General features: G+C 34.1%; 3 protein-coding genes across 3 annotated transcripts; 2 read left to right on the top strand and 1 right to left on the bottom strand.

Moving 5' to 3' along the window:
• Positions 1 to 3104: 3104 nt before the first annotated feature.
• On the top strand, positions 3105 to 4797 carry LOC142537302 (uncharacterized). The gene is made up of 4 exons (XM_075642845.1): positions 3105 to 3395; positions 3483 to 3603; positions 3712 to 4100; positions 4345 to 4797. The coding sequence occupies exons 1-4, from the start codon at positions 3358 to 3360 to the stop codon at positions 4574 to 4576; spliced, it is 780 nt and encodes a 259-aa protein (XP_075498960.1). The 5' UTR covers positions 3105 to 3357; the 3' UTR covers positions 4577 to 4797.
• A 1190-nt stretch (positions 4798 to 5987) lies between these two features.
• On the bottom strand, positions 5988 to 8839 carry LOC142526377 (uncharacterized). The gene is made up of 6 exons (XM_075630736.1): positions 8422 to 8839; positions 7890 to 7970; positions 7685 to 7810; positions 7546 to 7603; positions 7393 to 7453; positions 5988 to 7247 (listed from the first exon to the last, which is right to left on the bottom strand). The coding sequence occupies exons 1-5, from the start codon at positions 8697 to 8699 to the stop codon at positions 7415 to 7417; spliced, it is 582 nt and encodes a 193-aa protein (XP_075486851.1). The 5' UTR covers positions 8700 to 8839; the 3' UTR covers positions 5988 to 7247; positions 7393 to 7414.
• A 1721-nt stretch (positions 8840 to 10560) lies between these two features.
• On the top strand, positions 10561 to 20380 carry LOC142526365 (thylakoid membrane protein TERC, chloroplastic). The gene is made up of 14 exons (XM_075630707.1): positions 10561 to 10779; positions 10865 to 10954; positions 14237 to 14379; positions 14469 to 14545; positions 15404 to 15491; positions 15640 to 15720; positions 15828 to 15884; positions 16686 to 16767; positions 17695 to 17744; positions 18014 to 18070; positions 18167 to 18245; positions 18630 to 18688; positions 19855 to 19912; positions 20004 to 20380. The coding sequence occupies exons 1-14, from the start codon at positions 10656 to 10658 to the stop codon at positions 20096 to 20098; spliced, it is 1140 nt and encodes a 379-aa protein (XP_075486822.1). The 5' UTR covers positions 10561 to 10655; the 3' UTR covers positions 20099 to 20380.
• The last annotated feature ends 19 nt before the right edge of the window (positions 20381 to 20399 follow it).

The following is a 20399-nucleotide window of genomic DNA, read 5'->3' as shown; positions in this document are numbered from 1 at the left end:
GATTTTATTGTGTGTAATTTCATTCTTCGGATATATTTAAACCAAATTCATCAATTTGGTCATGTAATAGATTCAGGTACATGAGGATTTGGATTCGAATGAAGTATTTATTTATTATCCTTGCATGAAATCCTTAACTTCAAATTCGTCGATCCGAATGAAACTTAGATTGCTTGTATTTATCTTATCAACATCTTACCCGTTTAGGAAAATATCAAAAAATTTAAAAGTAATAACTTGAAAAGTTGATTAGTAAATTTTGGTCATTGGTGATTATTTATTACATGGCCCAAACGCGTGGGAAGATGCAATAATTGGCATTAATAAGATGATGCTTTCTCCAGGCTTAGCTTCTCAGGAAAGTAAACAGGCAATTATTATTATTACGAAATTGTTTTTTTGTTTTTTGTTTTTAATGCGTGGAGTGGCCACACCAAACACACGCCGCCTTAACCTGGACCTCTGTAATAAGATGGTTTAAAAGAATAATGTTTTTTTATTCTTTGTTTTAGCTGTTGGACAAATATTTTTATTTTTTGTAAAATTAAATTACAAGTGTTTTGTTGTAGTTTTTTTTAAAAAAATTTAATGCGAAACAGGAAACAAAGTCTCTTTCCATTTGACAGGATTGGTAAAAACCAGGTTTAGATATTGAAGTGACTGGATTAAAAATTGATTTTTAAGTATAAAATAACGACGAAAATAAAACTATTAGAAAATTTCTAAAATATTCGGGCCTTTGGTTATTCCATGAGAAAAACGATGGAGAAAATTCATCATCAACCAAACAAAATATACAAAAGCTTGATAAATACTCATCACAAGTTTACCTTTCAAATCTATACGACACACCCAAAATATCTCTACAAAATGATGAAAAATATGTATAGAGTGAGATGATATCACATGTTAACATCCGTGAAACGTGTCAACTTCGTGATTTATAACTGCAATGAAAAGTAATAATTTTAACATAAAATATTTTTTTCCTATGGACCGCGTTAGGTTGGAAAACCGTATCACAAAATTAACATGTAAAACCGTCTCATATGAATTTTAGTGAATAATAAACACACAACATATTAAATAGATTATACATCTTTTAAAATAAAAATTGAAACAGGTTTTTTTTCTGAAAAACAAGAGAGAACATGAAACAATAACAATTCGAGTGACTGTCCACTATAATTTTTTTTATTGAAAAATAATATTGTTAGAATTAGATTTCAAATCCGATATATCGTCTCAAACTTAAAAATCATATTGTAAGATGTAGAAAACCGAACAATCATAGAACTTGAGCTAGATCAAACTAGATGCCATAATTAAAGTGATAGAAAAATTCACAAGCTAAATAGAAAAATTCACAAGACATATTTAGCAATAAAAAATTTCACAAGACATATTTAGCAATAAAAAATCCCCAGATTAATAAAAAAAGATTCATAAAATCATAAATAATTTTTTTGAAAAACCATTAAATGAACTGTCGGGACAGTAGCTCATTGATATAGTCAGCAAGTTAAACGTGAAATTAACAACACGTACCAAGAGTGATACAAAGAGGCATGGGGCGGTGAAATTTCCACACCACCATATCCCGTGAGTAAAATTTAATACAAATTCCCAATTTTTTTTATAAAAAATTAATAATTTATTTGAAGAAATTTTATTATCGGACAAATAGGTAGATCATTACAAGTACAACCAGGTTTGTCGTATTTTATAACTATTCTTAGAAAATTGGAGATTAAATTATTATATTCTTAGAATTTGAAAATCGGAGAGGTATAAAGTTTATAATGCATTAAATATTATTCCCATAAAATTCTTGTTCTCAATGAAGTTCATTCGTATATAAATAAGGCAAAAACTTGTGTGAGACGGTCTCACGGTTCGTATTTTGTGAGACGGATATCTTATTTGGATCATTCATAAAAAAATATTACTTTTTATGCTAAAAATATTGCTTTTTATTGTGAATAGTTGACCCGTCTCACATGTAAAGATTTGTGAGATCGTCTCACAAGAAACCAACTCTATAAATAATAACACATGTTGTTGGTTGCTTGGACCATTATTCGAATCGTGGAGTGCAACACAATATATTAATTTGTTCACATTTGAAAGTTCAAAGTATTCTAAACTAACAAAATGTCAAAATTAAAGATGGTCAACTGAATATTTAACTACGTCAATGTCATTGGAGACATTAGAATTGTGGTAGCTAGAATATGTTGGGATATAGAATAATTGAAATCAAATTTTAATAACTTCGTGTCTTGGTGCCCGATATTTAGGGATTAAATCTATAGTCGATTGGTTTTTCTTGTTGGATTAATTTTATTTACGTGAGTTTATATATGAATAATTATGCGTGGTTGGTTGTCTATTAAGTTCAGTCAAAAATAAAGTGATCAAATAATGTTTCAAGTTATTGAGTTTTAATGTATCTAATAGATTGCAAGTCTTTAATATGTAAAGACATAAGTGTAATTTCTGTTTTTATGATAAGTTAAAAAAAAAATATCTGAAGATGATGATATACATTGTCTATTTATGGGTCATGGTCCTCAGATCACGGGACATCACGTTTCATTTTCTTCTTTCTCGTTAAGAAAATAGTTCAGAACAGAAAACTTAACAGCACGTTTCAAGACACGTTCTAAAGAATTCAAAATTATAGTTTTAGATACGTTTCCGTTTATATTTTCAGTCAAATTATTAATAATTTAGCATTTTAAATTCCGCGGGTTTTTCTTAAAATTTATTTCGTTCATGTATCGGTCTAAAGAATCACAATTCTTCGCGAGATCAAGACTATACTTTTGTGGCATTTAATTTAATTAATTACATATAACATATTTGCAGAATTCATTGCAATCAGAATGAAATAAAATGGGTATTAATGAGGAAAAAATGAGTAACAATGGTGCAAGTAACAGTTACAAAGAAGCGTAGTTACTGCTTTAATGCAAAGTAACTGAGAGAGAATGCGTTGCCTGAAAATCATTCATGGTGGGGGGCAAGGAAAAGGCCAAAGCTTCACTCTGACACACCAAAAAAATCATTTATTTTATTGTATATTATTATTATTATTACAACATTAGCAGTTTGGAGCACCTTTGTTGTTTCGAAAAAACAGAGCGCAACATAAATTTTATTTTATTTTTAAAAAATTACATGTTTTTCCGTGGATTTGCTGTATAAATTTCCTCACTGTTTTTCCAACTGCTTGAGCCTAAAATGAGAGATAAAGAAAAGTATGCAGAATTGTTTTCTTTGTTTTCTACATATTGATTGATTCCCACCTGATGCACAAAAAAAATCTTGAGGCGCAAAGGTCAAGAACACATTATGTCAGGAGGAGGAGACAATGGTGATGCGAAATGGAGGTGATTAATGTTTTATGAAAAATTATATTGTTCTTTTTGTTTATTTTCATGTTTTCCACGATTTGAAATGGGATTTTTATTTTTTAGTGAGAAAAGATTGGAAGGAGAAGATATTGTGAGAACAGTGGATTCTTTAAGGGGAAGATTGCTTGCGGAGAGAATGGTTTCAAGAAATGCTAAAGAGGAGGCAGAGCAATTAGGAAACAAGGTGCTTTTTCTTTGTGTTTGATATACAGTTTTTCCACTTTTTCATATATAGAGTCGAGGTTATAAAAAGATCAGCTGATGTATCATCGTTAATGTCTGAAAATAACAGCTGATTCAACTGGAAAGCATGCTAAAACAAGAGGCAAAATCAAGAGACAGGGCCGAGAGGAAGCTGAGATTCTTGATCAAGAAGCTCGAATCCAAGAACATATCATATGTTTCTGATGAATCGGAGCAGTCAATTTTAGTGGACAGAAGCGACATTTCCTCTGTTTCGTCATTAGTTTCTTCAGGCGCCAAAGAAATTCAAGTAAGGGGTGAAAATCAAGAATCGGTGGAGCATTTCAAGTCCCAAAAAGGGTCAGCAAACATGGGCAAAAATGGACTCAATTGGAAGGAAACTGAAAGGGGGTTGTATCAAATCCCAATTGCTGCGAAAGTTTCAGAAGACCTTGTGCTAAATTCGGCAGAAAATTCTTCAAACACGGATAAGCATAGGTGGGTATTCAAAATTACATCTTTTTACGACATTGTCATTTGAGGTCAAGAATTTCATATTCATGAATTTAATCTACTTGAATTATTTGGATTGGATTGGATATTATATTCGAGGATTTCAAATCTATTCCCTCTTTATTTAAGTACTTGTATTGATACATGCAGTAATCCAAGCATAACTTCGTGTTTAAACCACTAAATTTCTAACGCTGATTGTTTTCGGATGTAAATTTTACAATTACAGTATAGAATCATCGACTGAAGAGGGACTTAACCAAGAAGATGATCAAGAGGACAATGTGGATAATTCAATGGCTTTAATTCTAATTGATACGCCACAGAAGAGTGAAACCATCGATCCAGAAGTTCTCGATGCTACTGTGAAAGAGGTCCTCGATGCTCTAAGGCATGCTAAAGAACAACTTAAAAGCTCGATGGAGAAAAGACGATGTATCAAAACGGTTATTGTAGGCTAGTTAAGGTAAGCTCGATGGAGAAAAGAGAATGTATCAAACGGTTATAGTAGCCTAGATTAAGGTAGAAAAGACGATGTATCAGAACAGATACAGTAGGCTAAATTAAGGTTTTCTTACAAAATAGATCAATATCTTAATAGTAGAGTTGAAGGGAATACAAAGCTTAAATTGAGGTACTCTCTGGTTCTGGCTGTTGACGGAAATGGTAACATTTGCATCCCTTTATGTGATTATGTAGTTAAAAATTAGTTTAGTCCTTGCTTATTTGAAACAATGTTATTCTCAATATTACAAATTCAGCATACACAATTCTCTCGGCCAAAGTGCAGATTTACTGGAGAAGAACTTGTTTTTTTTTTTAAATAATAATAATACATGTCATTTACAAAAATTTTTTTTTTTTTGAAAAATATATAATTTTTGTGAAGAAGCTTCTCTACCCAGATTCCCACATATGCTTTTTACTTTTGGAGTACAGGTATGCTTAGCTGTGGACACTTAGACAAGCTTTGTTAAAAATAGCATATGAGAGTACTGGTGTGTGGGTTAAAATAAAGTAGTACTTAAATAACTTTTTATTCTTGGTTGGTTTTGAAAAGAGTAGACCAGGAGATCAAAACAGCACATCTCAGTCAAATTTACCCTTTCTGCCTAAAAAAACCAAAAGCGGTTGCATTCTAGGTACGCACGAGATACATTGATGATTTGCAAAACAAATTTGGTACACGTAGTAAAGTCAAAAAAGAAACATGGGAGCCTTCAAAAAGTGTCATTTGAAAACAGGAGTAGCACATACGGAAGTGGAGCAAATACAAGGCTCTCTGAGGAAATAACAAGAATAAAGGAGAAGCTAATTCAATTCAAGTTAAATGGCACAAACCCAATGATTTTCTAAAAAAATTACGTATAATCTGTAACGTTTTCAACCACCTTTCTCGCCCCTATTACCCTTGTAATCAATCATACGCTTCTTTTCTCAAAATATAGAACAATTGAATACCCTCGGTAACCCAGAGGTCTACTTTGCAGGCAACTCAAATATTATGAAAATTGACCGAAATTTAATATAACCCACGTCATTAAAATAATTTGTTTATAAATATAGAGCTCGTCGCACAGACACAGGCGAGGTAGCACGTATTAAACTTGATTCAAGCACTGAACAGCAACTTAACCGATAATTTAAATCTGACAATAGAAAATATTACATTTAAAACAACCTTCATCGTTGATTAAAAAAATGTTTTTCATAAAATATACAACAATGTAAGAACATATTTTCGCCCTGTTTTCGCAAAAGTTTGATGGTTGAGAAGCAAAGCTTAAGAACCGACTAAGGGTGTGATTAAAATTAAGCAAGCACAAACAATTACTGCGGTTTCTCCAGTTGAACAGAAAACAAACATATATGTGTTCATGCAATCGAGGCACAAAATGGACATGAGTGGATTCAATACATGGATCCCAGATCAGTAAACCTTGTCTTTAGAAGTATCACCAAAAACAGAAGAAAATAAGCTAGACTAAGATTCAGTTGAAGAAACATCAACATATTTCTCAACATTTTAAAAATCATAGCCGATTCACCTGGTCAGACCTTAAAACAACAACCGCCTCCAAAGAAATGGTGTGTATCTCAACCACCAACCTTATCAGAATATATGAGTCATACAGAAAGGGACTTCTTCACTAGTAACTCTTAATAAAATTAGGCAATCGACTCCTGAGTCTTTAAACACAGTCATCTATCAATTGCAGTACTGCCAGACCTACGCAAGCACTTGCATTAACTCTTTTAACACATGAGCGGTTTAGAAAACATGCGAGCTCCCTATTCAGGGAAAAAAAGAACACCGAAGAGAAACAAACCATTTTCTGTCAAGCTAGTAAATCTGCAAGATTCTTGAAATTTTAAAATATTTTTTACTAAGGCCGTAGTGCCTCAAACAGAGGGAAAAGCAGTCACTGCAGAAGAACATATACGTACCAGTTTCTTGCTTGAAAAAACAGTTTCCAGATATATACAGAAACTAACATGGAAAATGCAAAACGGCAGGAAAAAGATTTTACCCCATCTACAAGGCCAGCAGAATACACTCGATCTATGAAATCTTAACACCACATGGACAGAACATCGTAAAATAGGTTCGTGATTATATCTTGTAATTATGACATTCTTTCTCAACAGTTTGAAAATAAGAGTAATGAGTTCACTTAAACAGTTTTCTGGAACTAAAAATGAGTTCAACTTAAACAAAATTTACTGAGCAAATTTTTCAAAGATTTTCAGAGAGCACGAAATTTGATTCGACACTGGCATACCATCAAAGAACAAAACACAATAACCATCAGGTTAAAAGGAAGAAAAAAAATCAACAGAAGAAAGATCAAGGCGGGCAATATTTGTTATACCCGTTCTGCATAAGACTGGCGAGATTCTAGTTCTCTATGTAATTCAAACTTCTGATAAGGTTGGTGGCTGTTTTCAATGTATTAACTCCACGGAGGCGGCTTTTAGTTGTTCCAGGACTCACCAGGTAAATCAGAACTACCAACTTCAAAATTACATTAACAAGATGTCCTAGATATACTGTAATTATGGTAATGTAAAATAACTTGCTACTAAAGAAAGAAATCTGAAAGCATGGCATTAGCACTCTAACCTGCCACCCTGAAAATAATGGAAAAGAAGAATGACGATTAGGGACAGGAGTGAGTGAAAGAAAACGAGAATAAAAACATTTGAGGTGATAAAATTTTTCCAGAATAAAGAGCGTAGAAATTTGAAATAAGAAAATATATGAGCAATGTCTTACAGTTTCTCAAAAACTAGTTTCTTTAGGTTCCTACACCAGCCTCGCCTGTAATAAATGCCCCCTAAAAAAATTTGCAAATAGCACAGAGGGAACACTCCAAGAATTAGAATAAAAGTAAAATAATTGCTAGATGCTGGAAATTTTGAATCTTACCTCCTCAGTGTCCTTTTCATCCTTTTCACTTGACAATGAACTAGATTGTTTAGAAAACCTGAGGAAATAGAGGTGCTCTAACCCATCACATAATTATTCAAAACTCTGAGAAAGACGCTACGAGTGGAATGACAAGAACCTGATTGCCCTGGCTTTCTTTTTATCTTCCTCCACCGAATCAGGCTTGGAAATGGACCCAAACCTAGCAAGTCGGGCCTTCTTCTTTGCTTCCTCGTCAGCGGAAGAAGTTTCCACAACCCCAAATCTAGGGAAACATAATATATGATTTAAACAGAATGACCCAAAAAACAAGATCATAGAACATCAAATAAGAAAAGACAAACCTCTCAGCTCTAGCCTTCCTCTTCAGCTCCTCTGATTTCTTGGGAGAATCTGATCCATTGACCGCAGTACCAGTTCCAAACCTACATTTGAATTATGCGACCACAAAATTGTTTCAAAAAATAAGTAAATTTTATTTGCAATTATATACTGAAGAGATTACTATAAAGGGATAATAGCATAAGCAACACTTTCTGAAAACTAACTCAAAACAGATGATAATACTTTCCTCGAACAACAAATAACAGCAATTCCTACGGAGAAAAACTTAGGGGCAGAACAACAAATGTGTTTAATTATCTCCAAATGAACCTATATTGCTTGGTGAGAAACAGATAAAACAGGAAAGAAAAGTTGAAGTGGAAAGAGAAGATTGATAACGTAATTTCTAATTTCATTTCAAAATTCTATAAGCGTCCATCTTGAAGCTCCTCATACAACCCCTTAGCTTAATCCTGGCACAAAACCTCCCTACACTGCAACACACTGAAAAAAAAAAGAAGTTAACGAGAACGAGAGAACAGAAAACAAAACCTCTCCGCTCGAGTATTTCGCTTCTCCTCTTCAGTAAGCTTGACGGACATTCCGAAACGCTCAGCGCGCTTCATCTTCTTCTGGATATCCGTAACCGCAGCGCCGTCATTAACGTCGCTCGTTTTTACATCTACCTCGTCGAACTTACCCGTCGATTTATCAGCGCCAGACTCGGAAGACGTCGCCGTAATGACAGAGGCGTCTTTGGTCGTCGGATCCGAATCCAGGTTCGAAAGGTTTCTAGGGTTTTCGAGTTTAATAGCAGTCGCCGCCGCCATAGCAGGTGTGTATTCGGAGTATTTCTGTGTAGCGTTAAAACGTTGCGTATGCGAATTGAAGCACAAGAAATGGCAGATGAATTCTTCGGGGTTTCGATTTGGTGGCTCTTCGCTTTTATTCTGAAAGTGAACAGAGAGACACCGTATCTATATCATAATTAATTAAAAATTAAAAAATCCTGAAAAAACAATAATTAAAAATTAAAATTTTAATATAATTTCTAAAATTTTAGACAAAAATTTATTGATATTACAATTTTTAGAAGATGATAGTTATTTATACAATCGTTTTTTTTTATAACATATATTTATATAAATTTTTTTCATGTTTAATATTTTTAATTGGGAACATTGGAATTTGACTGGTATTTTTTCTTTTATAGTTTCTAGTTTTACGAGGGTTTGGCTTCTTTTATTTTTTAATTTTTTTTAAAAAAGTTATTCGGGATAGTTATAAAAAATAATTTGTTTAATTAATTAGATATGTTCTATTTTCGAGAAGAGTTTTCATATTTATCGAATAAAAATTAAATAAAAATTAGGGTGACCAATTGCGACTTTGAAGTGGTCATACCAATATAAATATTCTAACATTAGTTTTTATCAAAGTGAACTAATATCTATTTTATGCAAACTTGTACACGTCCATATTAGTAAAATAATTGTGATTATTAAATATTTGAGTTGGATGCAGATTAATTTTGAATAAAGAATATTGTCAGATTTGATTGATAAAATCTGAGATATGATGATTTATTATATTTTTATAATTTTCAATAATTAATATAAATAAACTAAAGACATGAAAGATAATATTATAATTTTAATTCAATGATTTGACTGACGTTACGTATATAACTAAGAATTTTATCGATGGTAGATATATAATAGGCAAAAACTTGTGTGAGACGATCTCATAGATCGTATTTTGTTAGACAGATCTCTTATTTGGTCATCCATGAAAAAGTATTACTTTTTATATTAAGGGTATTACTTTTTATTGTGAATATCGGTAGGGTTGACCCGTCTCACATATAAAGATTCGTGAGACCGTCTCACAAGAGACTTACTCTGTATAATAAATCACAAAATTGCAACTATAAAAAATTGATTTGATATGATTATTAATCTTTTATAACCAACCAAACGCAACCTAAAAAAACAAAAACTCGTGTGAGACGGTCATCCGGGTCGTATTTGTGAGACATAACTCTTATTTGGATTATCAATGAAAAATATTACTTTTTATGCTAAGAGTTTTACTTTTTATTGTGAATATCGGTAGGGTTGACCCGTCTCACAGATAAAGATTCGTAAGATCGTCTCACTAAGAGACATGCTCCAACCTAAAAACATACTTAGCTAAAACCTACAATATTTGATGCCATATTAGATTAACCAGAGGAGTATACTTGAATAAATTATGAAGATGTTGGCACTGTAGGTTGCGAATTTCATTCTAAAAGAGAGGCTTCAGGGGCTCGTGGAGCAATATTATAATATGATTAGACAACAGTGAGTGAATCTGATTCCAAAATCCATATTTGAAAAGTTAAGAGAGATTGCTAAACAATTTTTGAGGGACCGTTAAGCTTGTATAGATAGTAATATGAAAAATAATATTTTTGACATAAAAAATAATATTTAAAAAATAATATTTATGAATTGAGTCGAGTTGAAGTCATGTAACATAAAATTGAGTTGTGAGACAGAATGTTATTTTGATTTTTTTTTTGTTTTGGAAAGGATTGTATCTTTTATTTTCGAAGCTGCACATTTGTGTATAAAATATAATCACAAATCAGATCTGAAGATATTTAACAAGCAAAAATTACCATAGGAATTGACGATTACACCCCTCCTAACAAAATACCCTGTGGATAACTGGATCCATGGCCGAGCATCGTCGCGGGTTTCCATTTTTATTTCAGCTTGATTACAACAAAATCTCAAGCCATGAAATTGACTTCTACTGTCCACGCCGATGCTATTCGATCTCCATCCATCCTGCTGAAATCTTCCTCAGCTACGAGTGTTCGAATTCGATTCGCTCTTCGCTGCTCGTACCCCTTTTTACCTGGTAATGTTCACCCGCTGCTTGATAGTAGTTGCATATGTAAAGAATTTTTGTTTTTCACGCTTTTTTTTTCGTTGTCGAATTCCAGCGGGGTGTGTTTGTGGTCGCAATGTCTCTTATTGTTCCACATTTGTATTCGCAAGGAGACCTGAGCGGGAGCAAGAAGCGTCTGTTCGATGTAAGAGTGCTTAGCAGTTGGATATTTTAAAATTTTATCGACTTAATTAATCTGTTCAGGTTGGTTGATTGTGAATTTGTTGATATTGACTTTTGTTTTAGTAGAGTACATGCTTTTAGAGTTACCAGCACAACTAGTTGATTTTAAAATGTCTCGCCTTATGAATTTTTTTTTTACTTGTTTAAGATTTTTGGGGGCATTTTGGCTTTGATTCGTCATGTAAGGGGTACATAGAGCAATGGCAATGATGCGATTCTTCGACCACGAAAAGCAAACGCGTTCAAAAACGGAGTCATGCTCTCGATTCGATGAAACAAAGAAATGGTTGTGTTCACCTCTAAATTACCAAAAATTTAGCAACAGATATTAACGAGATAAATAATTGAAATTCAAGCGAACCTTCAAAGAACTCGTCTTTGACAATCCGAGTGCAGAACCATCGACAAACGCCACAAAGTGTTAAACTTTGATAAGTTTGATTTGAGAAACACACAAAGGTGTATACAATGCCAATCTTTGAAATTGAAAGAAAAACCCAATCAATATGATTAAAACTCAAGAATTCATTGTTTACAATGAATAAACTCGTGTATATATTATTTAACAACCTAAAAGATTGCGAAATCTGGTTACCAAACTAATTAGGAATCTAACTAGGAAACTAGGATTCCTTCACGCAGGCGACGAGCTGGGGCGGTAATGTTTGGCCGCCCTAGCGCGGACTCTTCAGGACTGGGCGTGCTGGACAGTGGCTTTGGCACTGGGGCTGGTATTAGTTGGCCGCCCTAGTGTGTCTGGCGCTGGGGCGGTAATGTTTGGCCGCCTTAGCGCGAGCTTTCGGGTTCCGGGTCCTGATGTGGCTTCCTGTTCATAATTTTGCACTTGAATAACATTGAAATATCTTCCAACTTCATTGTTATGCATGCCGAATTATTTGAAGCTTCGAATCGCAAGACTTAACACGTCATGCCCGACTAGATTCATATCATACTCCCCTTCTTCAAAAAGATTTGTCCTCAAATATTGTCTACCTACACAAAAACGAAGCAAGTTAGTAATAACAAGGATTACAATATCAACATGCTTACCTTTAAACTCAAGTTTGTAGGCGCTATCATTGGCTCGCTCCATCAGCACTGTTTGGAGTCCCAACTCCTTGATTGCCCTTTCCATGTAATCATCAATTACATCAAACATCAAATAACAAGTGATATGAAATGATAATATTTCGCTAAGCATCATAAAAATTAAATTCTTCCCTTCTTAGACCTAGTTAACAACACAAAAATTTCTACACAAGTGCACAATATAGTTCACTAGGAATAAGAATTCTTTCATGCAACACATAAGAATCAAGCTTAGGTGCCTTTTCCCTGTATGCAATGCATCTTTCACTACTCCACTTAACATACCTCTTTATATGCAACCAACACAAGTAATCATGGATTATATCAATGAGCAACCCACAGTTATATGTCTCAAGAACACGTCGATCATGAAATTAATATAGACCAAATAATTTATTCTCTTTAACCCAATATTAATCATGATCATAGAAAAAATCATCATAACCAACCATGTAATCTTCACAACCATCACCAATCAAATATAAATAATGCAAATAGGACACGCTAAATATACTATCCATGCCATCATTTAACACATCACAATAATGGAAGTCTAATGCATATAAAATTTTGTAGCCACCAATTATCACCAATTTAGCAACTCGTGAGACATCAAAAGCAACAATGTTCAAACTCAATGCATGAAACTTCTCATAATTCTCACACCCATTAAATTTAGAGACAAAAGTGAAGATACGATCACCTCGTCTAAAATCATCATTTTCAACATTTCCTCTAAAATTTTGAAAACAACACATCAATGAATTAAAGTAAGAAAGCAAATCATACTTCTTAGATGTTGCGTTGGCAACTAGCCTTACCTCATCGCGATTGCTCTCAATGTCATATGGATCATCCCAGTGCATTCTCACACCATCAACACTGGCTTGCCTCCTTATCATGACTTCATCACAATCCTGCAAAGGAGAAATAACAATGCTTGGGATGGAACCAGCTATATCATCACAATGAGAATAAACCACTTTGTACAAAGGTACATGAAAGTGTTTATGCAAAAATAAACAACTCACGACCTCGTTCTTTTGGGCTTTCATAATATTTTTCTTTTCTTTGGCCTTTTGTTCTTTTTCTTTTTCTCTCATCTCATCATTTTCATCTTTTTTTCTTTTCATGGCCATCTCACTCTTTTGTTCTCTCTTTCTTTCGGCCATTTCACATTTCTTTTCACTCAATTCATGAAGTGTCAATTGAACCTCAAGGACTCCTTTTGGATTCAATTGAACAAGAGAAATATGTTTTTCCTCAATACATGAAAGGGTTTATGCAAGAAATAAGTTTGATTTGAGAAACACACAAAGGTGTATACAAAGCCAAGCTTTGAAATTGAGAGAAAAACTCAATCAATATGATTAAAACTCAAGAATTCATTGTTTACGATGAATAAATTTGTGTATACGTAAAATATTGCAAAATCTAGTTACCAAACTAATTAGGACTCTAACTAGGAAACTAGGATTCCTTCACGCATGCGGCGCGTTGGGGCGGTAATGTTTGGCCGCCCTAGCGCGGACTCTTCTGGACTGGGCGTACTGGACAGTAGCTTTGGCGATGGGGCGGTATTAGTTGGCCGCCCTAGCGCGGCTGGCGCTGGGGCGGTAATGTTTGGCCGTCCTAGCACAGGGCTTTCGGGTCCCGGGTCCTGATTTATCTTCCTCTTCATAATTTAGCACTTGAATAACATTAAAATATCTTTCAGCTTCATTGTTATGCACGTCGAATTCTTTGAAGTTTCGAATCGCAAGACTTAGCATGTCATGCCTGGCTAGATTAATATTACAACGGCTTCGTTTTTTGGAATAAACCTAGTCAAACGACTATATAGCTAATGATTGAATCAATTTTCGAGTATGGAAACAAAACCTGTGGATTGCTTCTAGTGTCTTCTACTGTATAGTAGTGTCCGCTTCTTGTGAATGAGAATAAAAAAAGGTAGCAATAACTCGAATGAGCTTGAAGGCTGAACTACATTAAATGATAATATGAAAATGTGATGTGCTTTCTGCTGTATGGCCCTCTTGTAAATGGATTTTTATGTGGCAACTCTAAAATGAACATGAAGGCTAAATTACATTAATGAAATGTGAAAAGTTCCGGCATAGCTAAAAGTCATTTGGCTGGTGAATAATTATTGCAGCAAAGGAGATAACGAGATCTCAGCCCCATGATGGAATTGATGGCAACAACAGCTCTTGCAATGATAACTCTAGTAATAATTCAGGAGAAGTGCCTTTGAGCATGGCAGATTATTCCTCTTCTCTAAGAACAGTGGCCTTATGCGTATGATTTTTCAGATTATAATTCATAATTATTCATATTTTGTTTGAAGTGACCTGATTTAGTATCATTATAGTCAACTGATGTTGTAGGTATTCTCAGCTGTGGTGTTTGGCATTGGTTTGGGTTTCAAAGATGGAGTTAGCAAGGCTTCTGAATTTTTTACTGGGTATGATCGTAGACCTACTAGCAAACTGGTTATTTGGTTTACAAATGCACGCTCTATGCAAATTTCTTCAGCTGGAGCTAACAAAACTTCACCTTTTTCTCGCATTCTGTTGTGTAATTGAACCAAATATACAAATTGAAAGTGTTATGTAAAAGGTCACACAGTTTGAGAATTTGTTATTGTTATGGCGTTTGACATGTGAAGTGAATATTGACATTATTAATTAACCTTTTTTTTTGAAGACTTTCTCCAGTTTCTGGAGAGTCGAAGAAATTGGGAACCACAGCTATCACTAGTATATTATAAAAAATTTCATGTATATTGTCAGAGTATGTTTGCATTAGTACACGGAACTTAAACTTATAGTGTTATATTTAATCTCCTTAAATGAACCCAATTTCCCATTCCCCCCTTTCGTATCGACCAAAAATGAAATATGAACATGCAATAAAAAAAGAGAACAATACATGATACATCAATTTCTTTTTTATATTCAATGTCTCTGCATGGCGTTATCAAAGGAATGTTACCGTAAATTTGTGTAAAATACTGGTATTATTTTTAACTGAATTTAAAATGATTATAGGATTTTGTGATAGGTTTATATAATTTAATTGAAGTTGCTGCTCTATACTTATGATTATAGTTTATATATTATTTGAAGAAATACCATGTATTGCTAAAGTTGGTATACACTCTTTAATAAATTGCTAAAAAAACCACATGTACTAGTAGTTTTTTTAGCTAATGCTGGGAATGTTTTGGCTTTAATTTGTGTCATCACCATGGTTTGTTAATGTCCACGTGGAACTTTTTTTGCTGGCTTGTTCATGAACGTTTATACTGTTTGATTTTCAGGTACCTACTGGAGCAGTCTTTATCTGTGGACAATCTATTCGTATTTGTCTTAATATTTAACTATTTCAAAGTGCCACTTGATTACCAGGTCTAGTATTACAGTTTCATTCATTTATCAATTCCTATTTTCATTGCCTTTCAAAATAGAGTCATATATACTTTGATAATTTGTAATTTATTTGGTGGAAATCCAATATTTTGTATGGGGTTAACATCCACAATTTGATCAAGTTTAGAACCGGGTTCTCTCTTATGGTATTGCTGGTGCAGTAATCTTCAGATTGTTGTTGATACTTCTTGGTACAGCAACCCTCCAGGTCACTTGCTATACCTTAGTTCATCAACATTGATTTATTCTAAACTTTACAACCTGCAGCTTTCTTTTAAATCATATGTTGAAGTTATTGTTTTATGCCATCTCCAGAGATATGAGGCGGTTAATCTATTCTTGGCAGCAATACTATTATACTCGTCGTTTAAGGTGCCATTCTTACCCGTTCACGTGTAACCGTTTACAGCTGTCATTCATTTTGTTTTTTATCCTGCATGCTGTGCTCTCCATATTTCATCTACAAGTTTATAATGGATAAATGTTTTTTGCTAATTCATTGACAGACTTGAATAAGCATGCCTGGGATACACAGACACTTATAAATAGATTTTGCTTTTCTTTGTTATCGTGGTTTCTACCTAGGCATTTTGTACTTCATATTTCTGTTTGTTTTTTGGCTATTTAGTTTCCATGACATGTAATTCAGAAATTACTAGCAGAGTTTGTGAAATGCTACAATAAAGTGTGTAAAGATGTGCTTTTTAAAAAATTGTTAGCTCTGCTAGTCTTCAGCTGTATCAATGGAAACTACAGGATTGCTTCCTATTATAATGTCTTGACGGTGAAAAGTGAAATTGATGTTTAAGTTACTTTATCCCCTTGTGCATTCATGAGTAACTTAAGCCAGTTCAGACACTCTTATTGAACATATTTTTTACTCTTATCTTCCTTTTGTTAACAGTCTTCTGGGTGCCTTTTGCTTGATGAAGGTGTAATTCTGACCCTTTTCTGAAATTAAACTTTGCTGTGACCAATTCATGAAGTAACCAGAAATATCTCTGGGATCATTCATTTGTATCTTTATACTGCTGATTGATTGGCATCCTATATTTTTTATGTTCTCATGCTAAATTGTATCACCATCTATTTCCATTTTTCTTCAATTTTGTAATGTGGTCACTGTTAACTTAGTTTATCTTATATACTTTATTGGTGTGCGATGTTTTCTAGTTATTTGCTGAAGAAGATGAAGATACTGATCTCTCAAATAACTTCATTGTAAAGACGTGTCAGAAATTTATTCCTGTAACTTGTAATGTTCTCTCTCTCTCTCTCTCCATATATATATATATATACACACACACATATATATATATATCTTCATATATGTGTGTGTGTGTGTGTGTATCACACACATGTGCAAACAGACGCTCATGTGTAACTGCGCATCGACGCCAAATATCATGGAACAGATGGTCTATATCTTTGTGATAACACAACAAACCAACCCATAGCTCTACAATTAGGGCTGTGAGGCATGAAATGAACCCGTGTGATCATTTATTTTTTAGAAGTGGGGACGAAAGAGAGGTCCATGGATAGAGCATGTTATCTATTTCTTGGAACCTGTATTGTACATCTCTGCAATAATAGTGCAGCATTACCTAAAGAAGTAACTTCAAGCTGTGAAGCTTGAAAATTGTTCCAGCGTCAGCAAAGCAATTACTTAGAAGTGAGTGATATGGAGGTGACAGCGATAGGGGTGGCAATATTTTAGCAGAGCAGCTACGTATGGGTAAGGGAGAGACAGCGGTACATAAATGCAGAAGAGTTTAAGGCCTTCAGTGCTTAATAAAGTTTCAAATATATAGGGGATGTGTGTGTGCATACAGAGTAACATAAGATTGACAGCTTAATGATCTAATTTAGAAAAACACGAGCTCTGAAAAGCTTTACTGAAGTTCAATATATATTGAGTTTGAGTTTAGCCATGCTGTAGCCGAAATTTCTGGCTCATCCACTGGCGATCCCATATTTTTGTCATTTTTCTTCTTCTCATCATGTCACTGTCTTATTGTTCCTAAGCTGTACTTATCATCAAGGGCCCATATATGTTTGATTGGAGTTATTTTTTTTTGTGCTTAATTTTGCCTTCATATTCGCATCATGAATCATGTTGTCTAAGTCTTTGACTTTATTATGTTTATTGATTATGATCTTTTATGTTCTCAATTTGCAGCTGATTATGACGGTGATCGATTTATAACTATTCAAGATGACACGTGGAAAGTAAGTTTTCAGATGCAACAGTTCTGGCTACTCTAAAGTGTCCAAGATTGTGGCATTATTATTTTTATTAAACCATTTTCTGTTGGAGGCTATTCAAGCACAGACTCAAAACTTTTTCTCTGGATGAGTCATACTGCCCTAGAGCGCGTCATTACATCTCTAACAGCTTATGATATAGCATCTTCAGCATCCCATGTTCAAATAGAATTAACTTTGCTTTAATTTGATTTTTAACTTCGTTTCTAACAGGATTCAAACATTTTGGGCAGGCTACTCCTTTACTTCTGACAGTAGCAGTTATTGAACTCAGCGATATTGCATTTGCTGTAGGTCTTTCATTCCTCAGCAACAAGGGGAACATGTGTGAAGCTCTAAGGCTTTATTCCTCTATTTTAACGGGTTTAATATTTGTCGTGTGTCAGGTGGATTCCATACCGGCTGTTTTTGGAGTCACACGGGATCCTTTTATAGTTTATACATCTAACCTCTTTGCCATTCTAGGTACTTTCTTTGCTTTCTACCCTATAGTATTTCCCATTGTTTTTGTGGTATCTGGTACCTGTTTGCCAGATAACTACTGATTTCAAGATGAATTTATTTCCTTATACAAGGAACAAATATCATTCGTAACTTTTGTGTTCAAAATCTGGATTATAATAACATGCAAACATCACACTGCTAAATGTATTGTTTTAATTGCTTCTTTAATCTTTGGACATTTGTATTTGACCTTCTTGTCGAACTGAGCATATATAGAAATTTTTTTTCCTAGGCCGAAGGTTACCTGGTTTGTCAAGTAAATTTTATATAAAATGTAAAGCTCAAGGACTTCGTAGTTCATCTATGATTTGCCAGGATTCTTATACTTCGCTTTTCATTCTGTAGGTCTAAGATCGTATTACGTACTCATTTCTGCAAAAATGGCAGAGTTGGAGTATTTGCAAGTAAGATTCTTCCAGCTTGATTTGGTTTCAGCATGAAGCTGTGCAATTGGGAGATATATATGCTGTTTGTGTTCACAAAGTTTTTGTTTGGCTGCATTGGTTTATGATATGATTAACACAATCTATGTCTGATTGAAGCCAGCTCTAGCTGGAGCTCTAAGTGTTGGCATGTAGTTCTCAGGATTAAATTGCAATTCTCTAGGATGTATACCCTGTTTTAGTGCCTCCATATCCTCAAACCCCCAAATTCCATAAATCCTTTTTCTGTTCCCTCCAGCATCACCTCTATAATTCGTGACCATGAAATTTTGTAGCCCCCTTCCTGCTACTTCCAGCTCTTGGGCTCTGCTCATCCTCTTGCTATCACCAACACCCACCATTTTCCATAACCAGAGCTCATCCTCTTGCTATCATCAACACCCACCATTTTCCATAACCTGTGCATTTCCTTTATACATTCCTGCTCTGATTTTGCCTAGATCTGATGATAGTTGTTAAAACTAGGCCTGGAATAAGAGCATGAGGAGAAGAAAACAAACAATAAGAACAATGTAGAGAGCAAAGCAACTTTTCCCACTAAGCCAATGCCAGACCTAGTTTGTGCTGGTGCAAATTGAGTGATACTGAAAAATAAAGAAGCATGTTATTGTTTTCATTCTTAAAATTTGCCTTCTGATGAACTCAAAAAATATCAGGGTGAAAATATTGCTACGTGGACCCTCATTTAAACCACTTCTAATCTTTCCTCCACTATATAGCATCTTACATTGGTGTGAACTGGTGAGGTAGGTGCCTGTGTATTATTATTTAATTCGGGCTTGGAAGATGGGAAATAAGTGATTGGTGGGTGTTGATAAACAAGATGATTGAAAAGGTAGTGTGGTAGTCTGCAATCACCAAATGAGTCCCACTGAGATTGCTTTGTGAAAGCTTTGGTGAAAATCATCAACTCATGCCATAATCTAAAAAGGACAGATTACGAATTAACTTGATATTTCATTTGCTATATGCTCATTTTTTGTCTATGATTCAAAAGATATCAGCCAGCTGCTAGCATTATAAAAACTAGTATCCCATTTCTCTGCTACTATTTTTAAATATGATTAATTTTCCTCTTCATACTGTTAAGCCATGTGCTGACATCAATCTCCAATCCTGTTGATCAGCCTGCAATTGGTGTTATTCTTGGATTCGTCGGGTGTAAGATGATATTTGATTTCTTTGGTACGTAAAATTGATTGCATTGAGTTTCTTTAGCTCGTATATAGCCGCTGTCATAAAAGTTGTAACCAAAATTTCCACATTTGTCATCCAGGTTTCCATATACCCACCGAGGTTTCTCTTGGGTTTGTGGCTGCGTCTCTTGGCACAGGTGTGTTGCTCAGTCTATGGAAGAGCTCTGATGAATAATGTGTGAAAGGGTGGATTAAGTGAGAATTCAAACAAAAAAGAGAGCATATATGTTTATCTTCTTTGCCATTTCTTCGCAAGCCCACTTGCATTTTGTTGCAATGCTGGTTTTTTTAATTTTGATATTGTAGACTATTTGGAGTTCTACAATTACCTCATTGAAGTTATTTTTGACTCCTGGTTAGAGGGTTTTATGATCTACTTTCTCCTCGTCATGTTATCATAAGAGTCATCTGACGTAGTTTAAATCAAAGAATTTAATTCGAAATAATTTTAAATTTATTATTTAAATCCTTTGTAT

The sequence above is a fragment of the Primulina tabacum genome, chromosome 2 (genome assembly GCF_025594145.1).
Source record: "Primulina tabacum isolate GXHZ01 chromosome 2, ASM2559414v2, whole genome shotgun sequence".
In the NCBI taxonomy this organism is placed as follows: Eukaryota; Viridiplantae; Streptophyta; class Magnoliopsida; order Lamiales; family Gesneriaceae; genus Primulina; species Primulina tabacum.
Note: the sequence above shows the minus strand (reverse complement) of the source record. Positions and strands in the feature narration are given on the sequence as shown.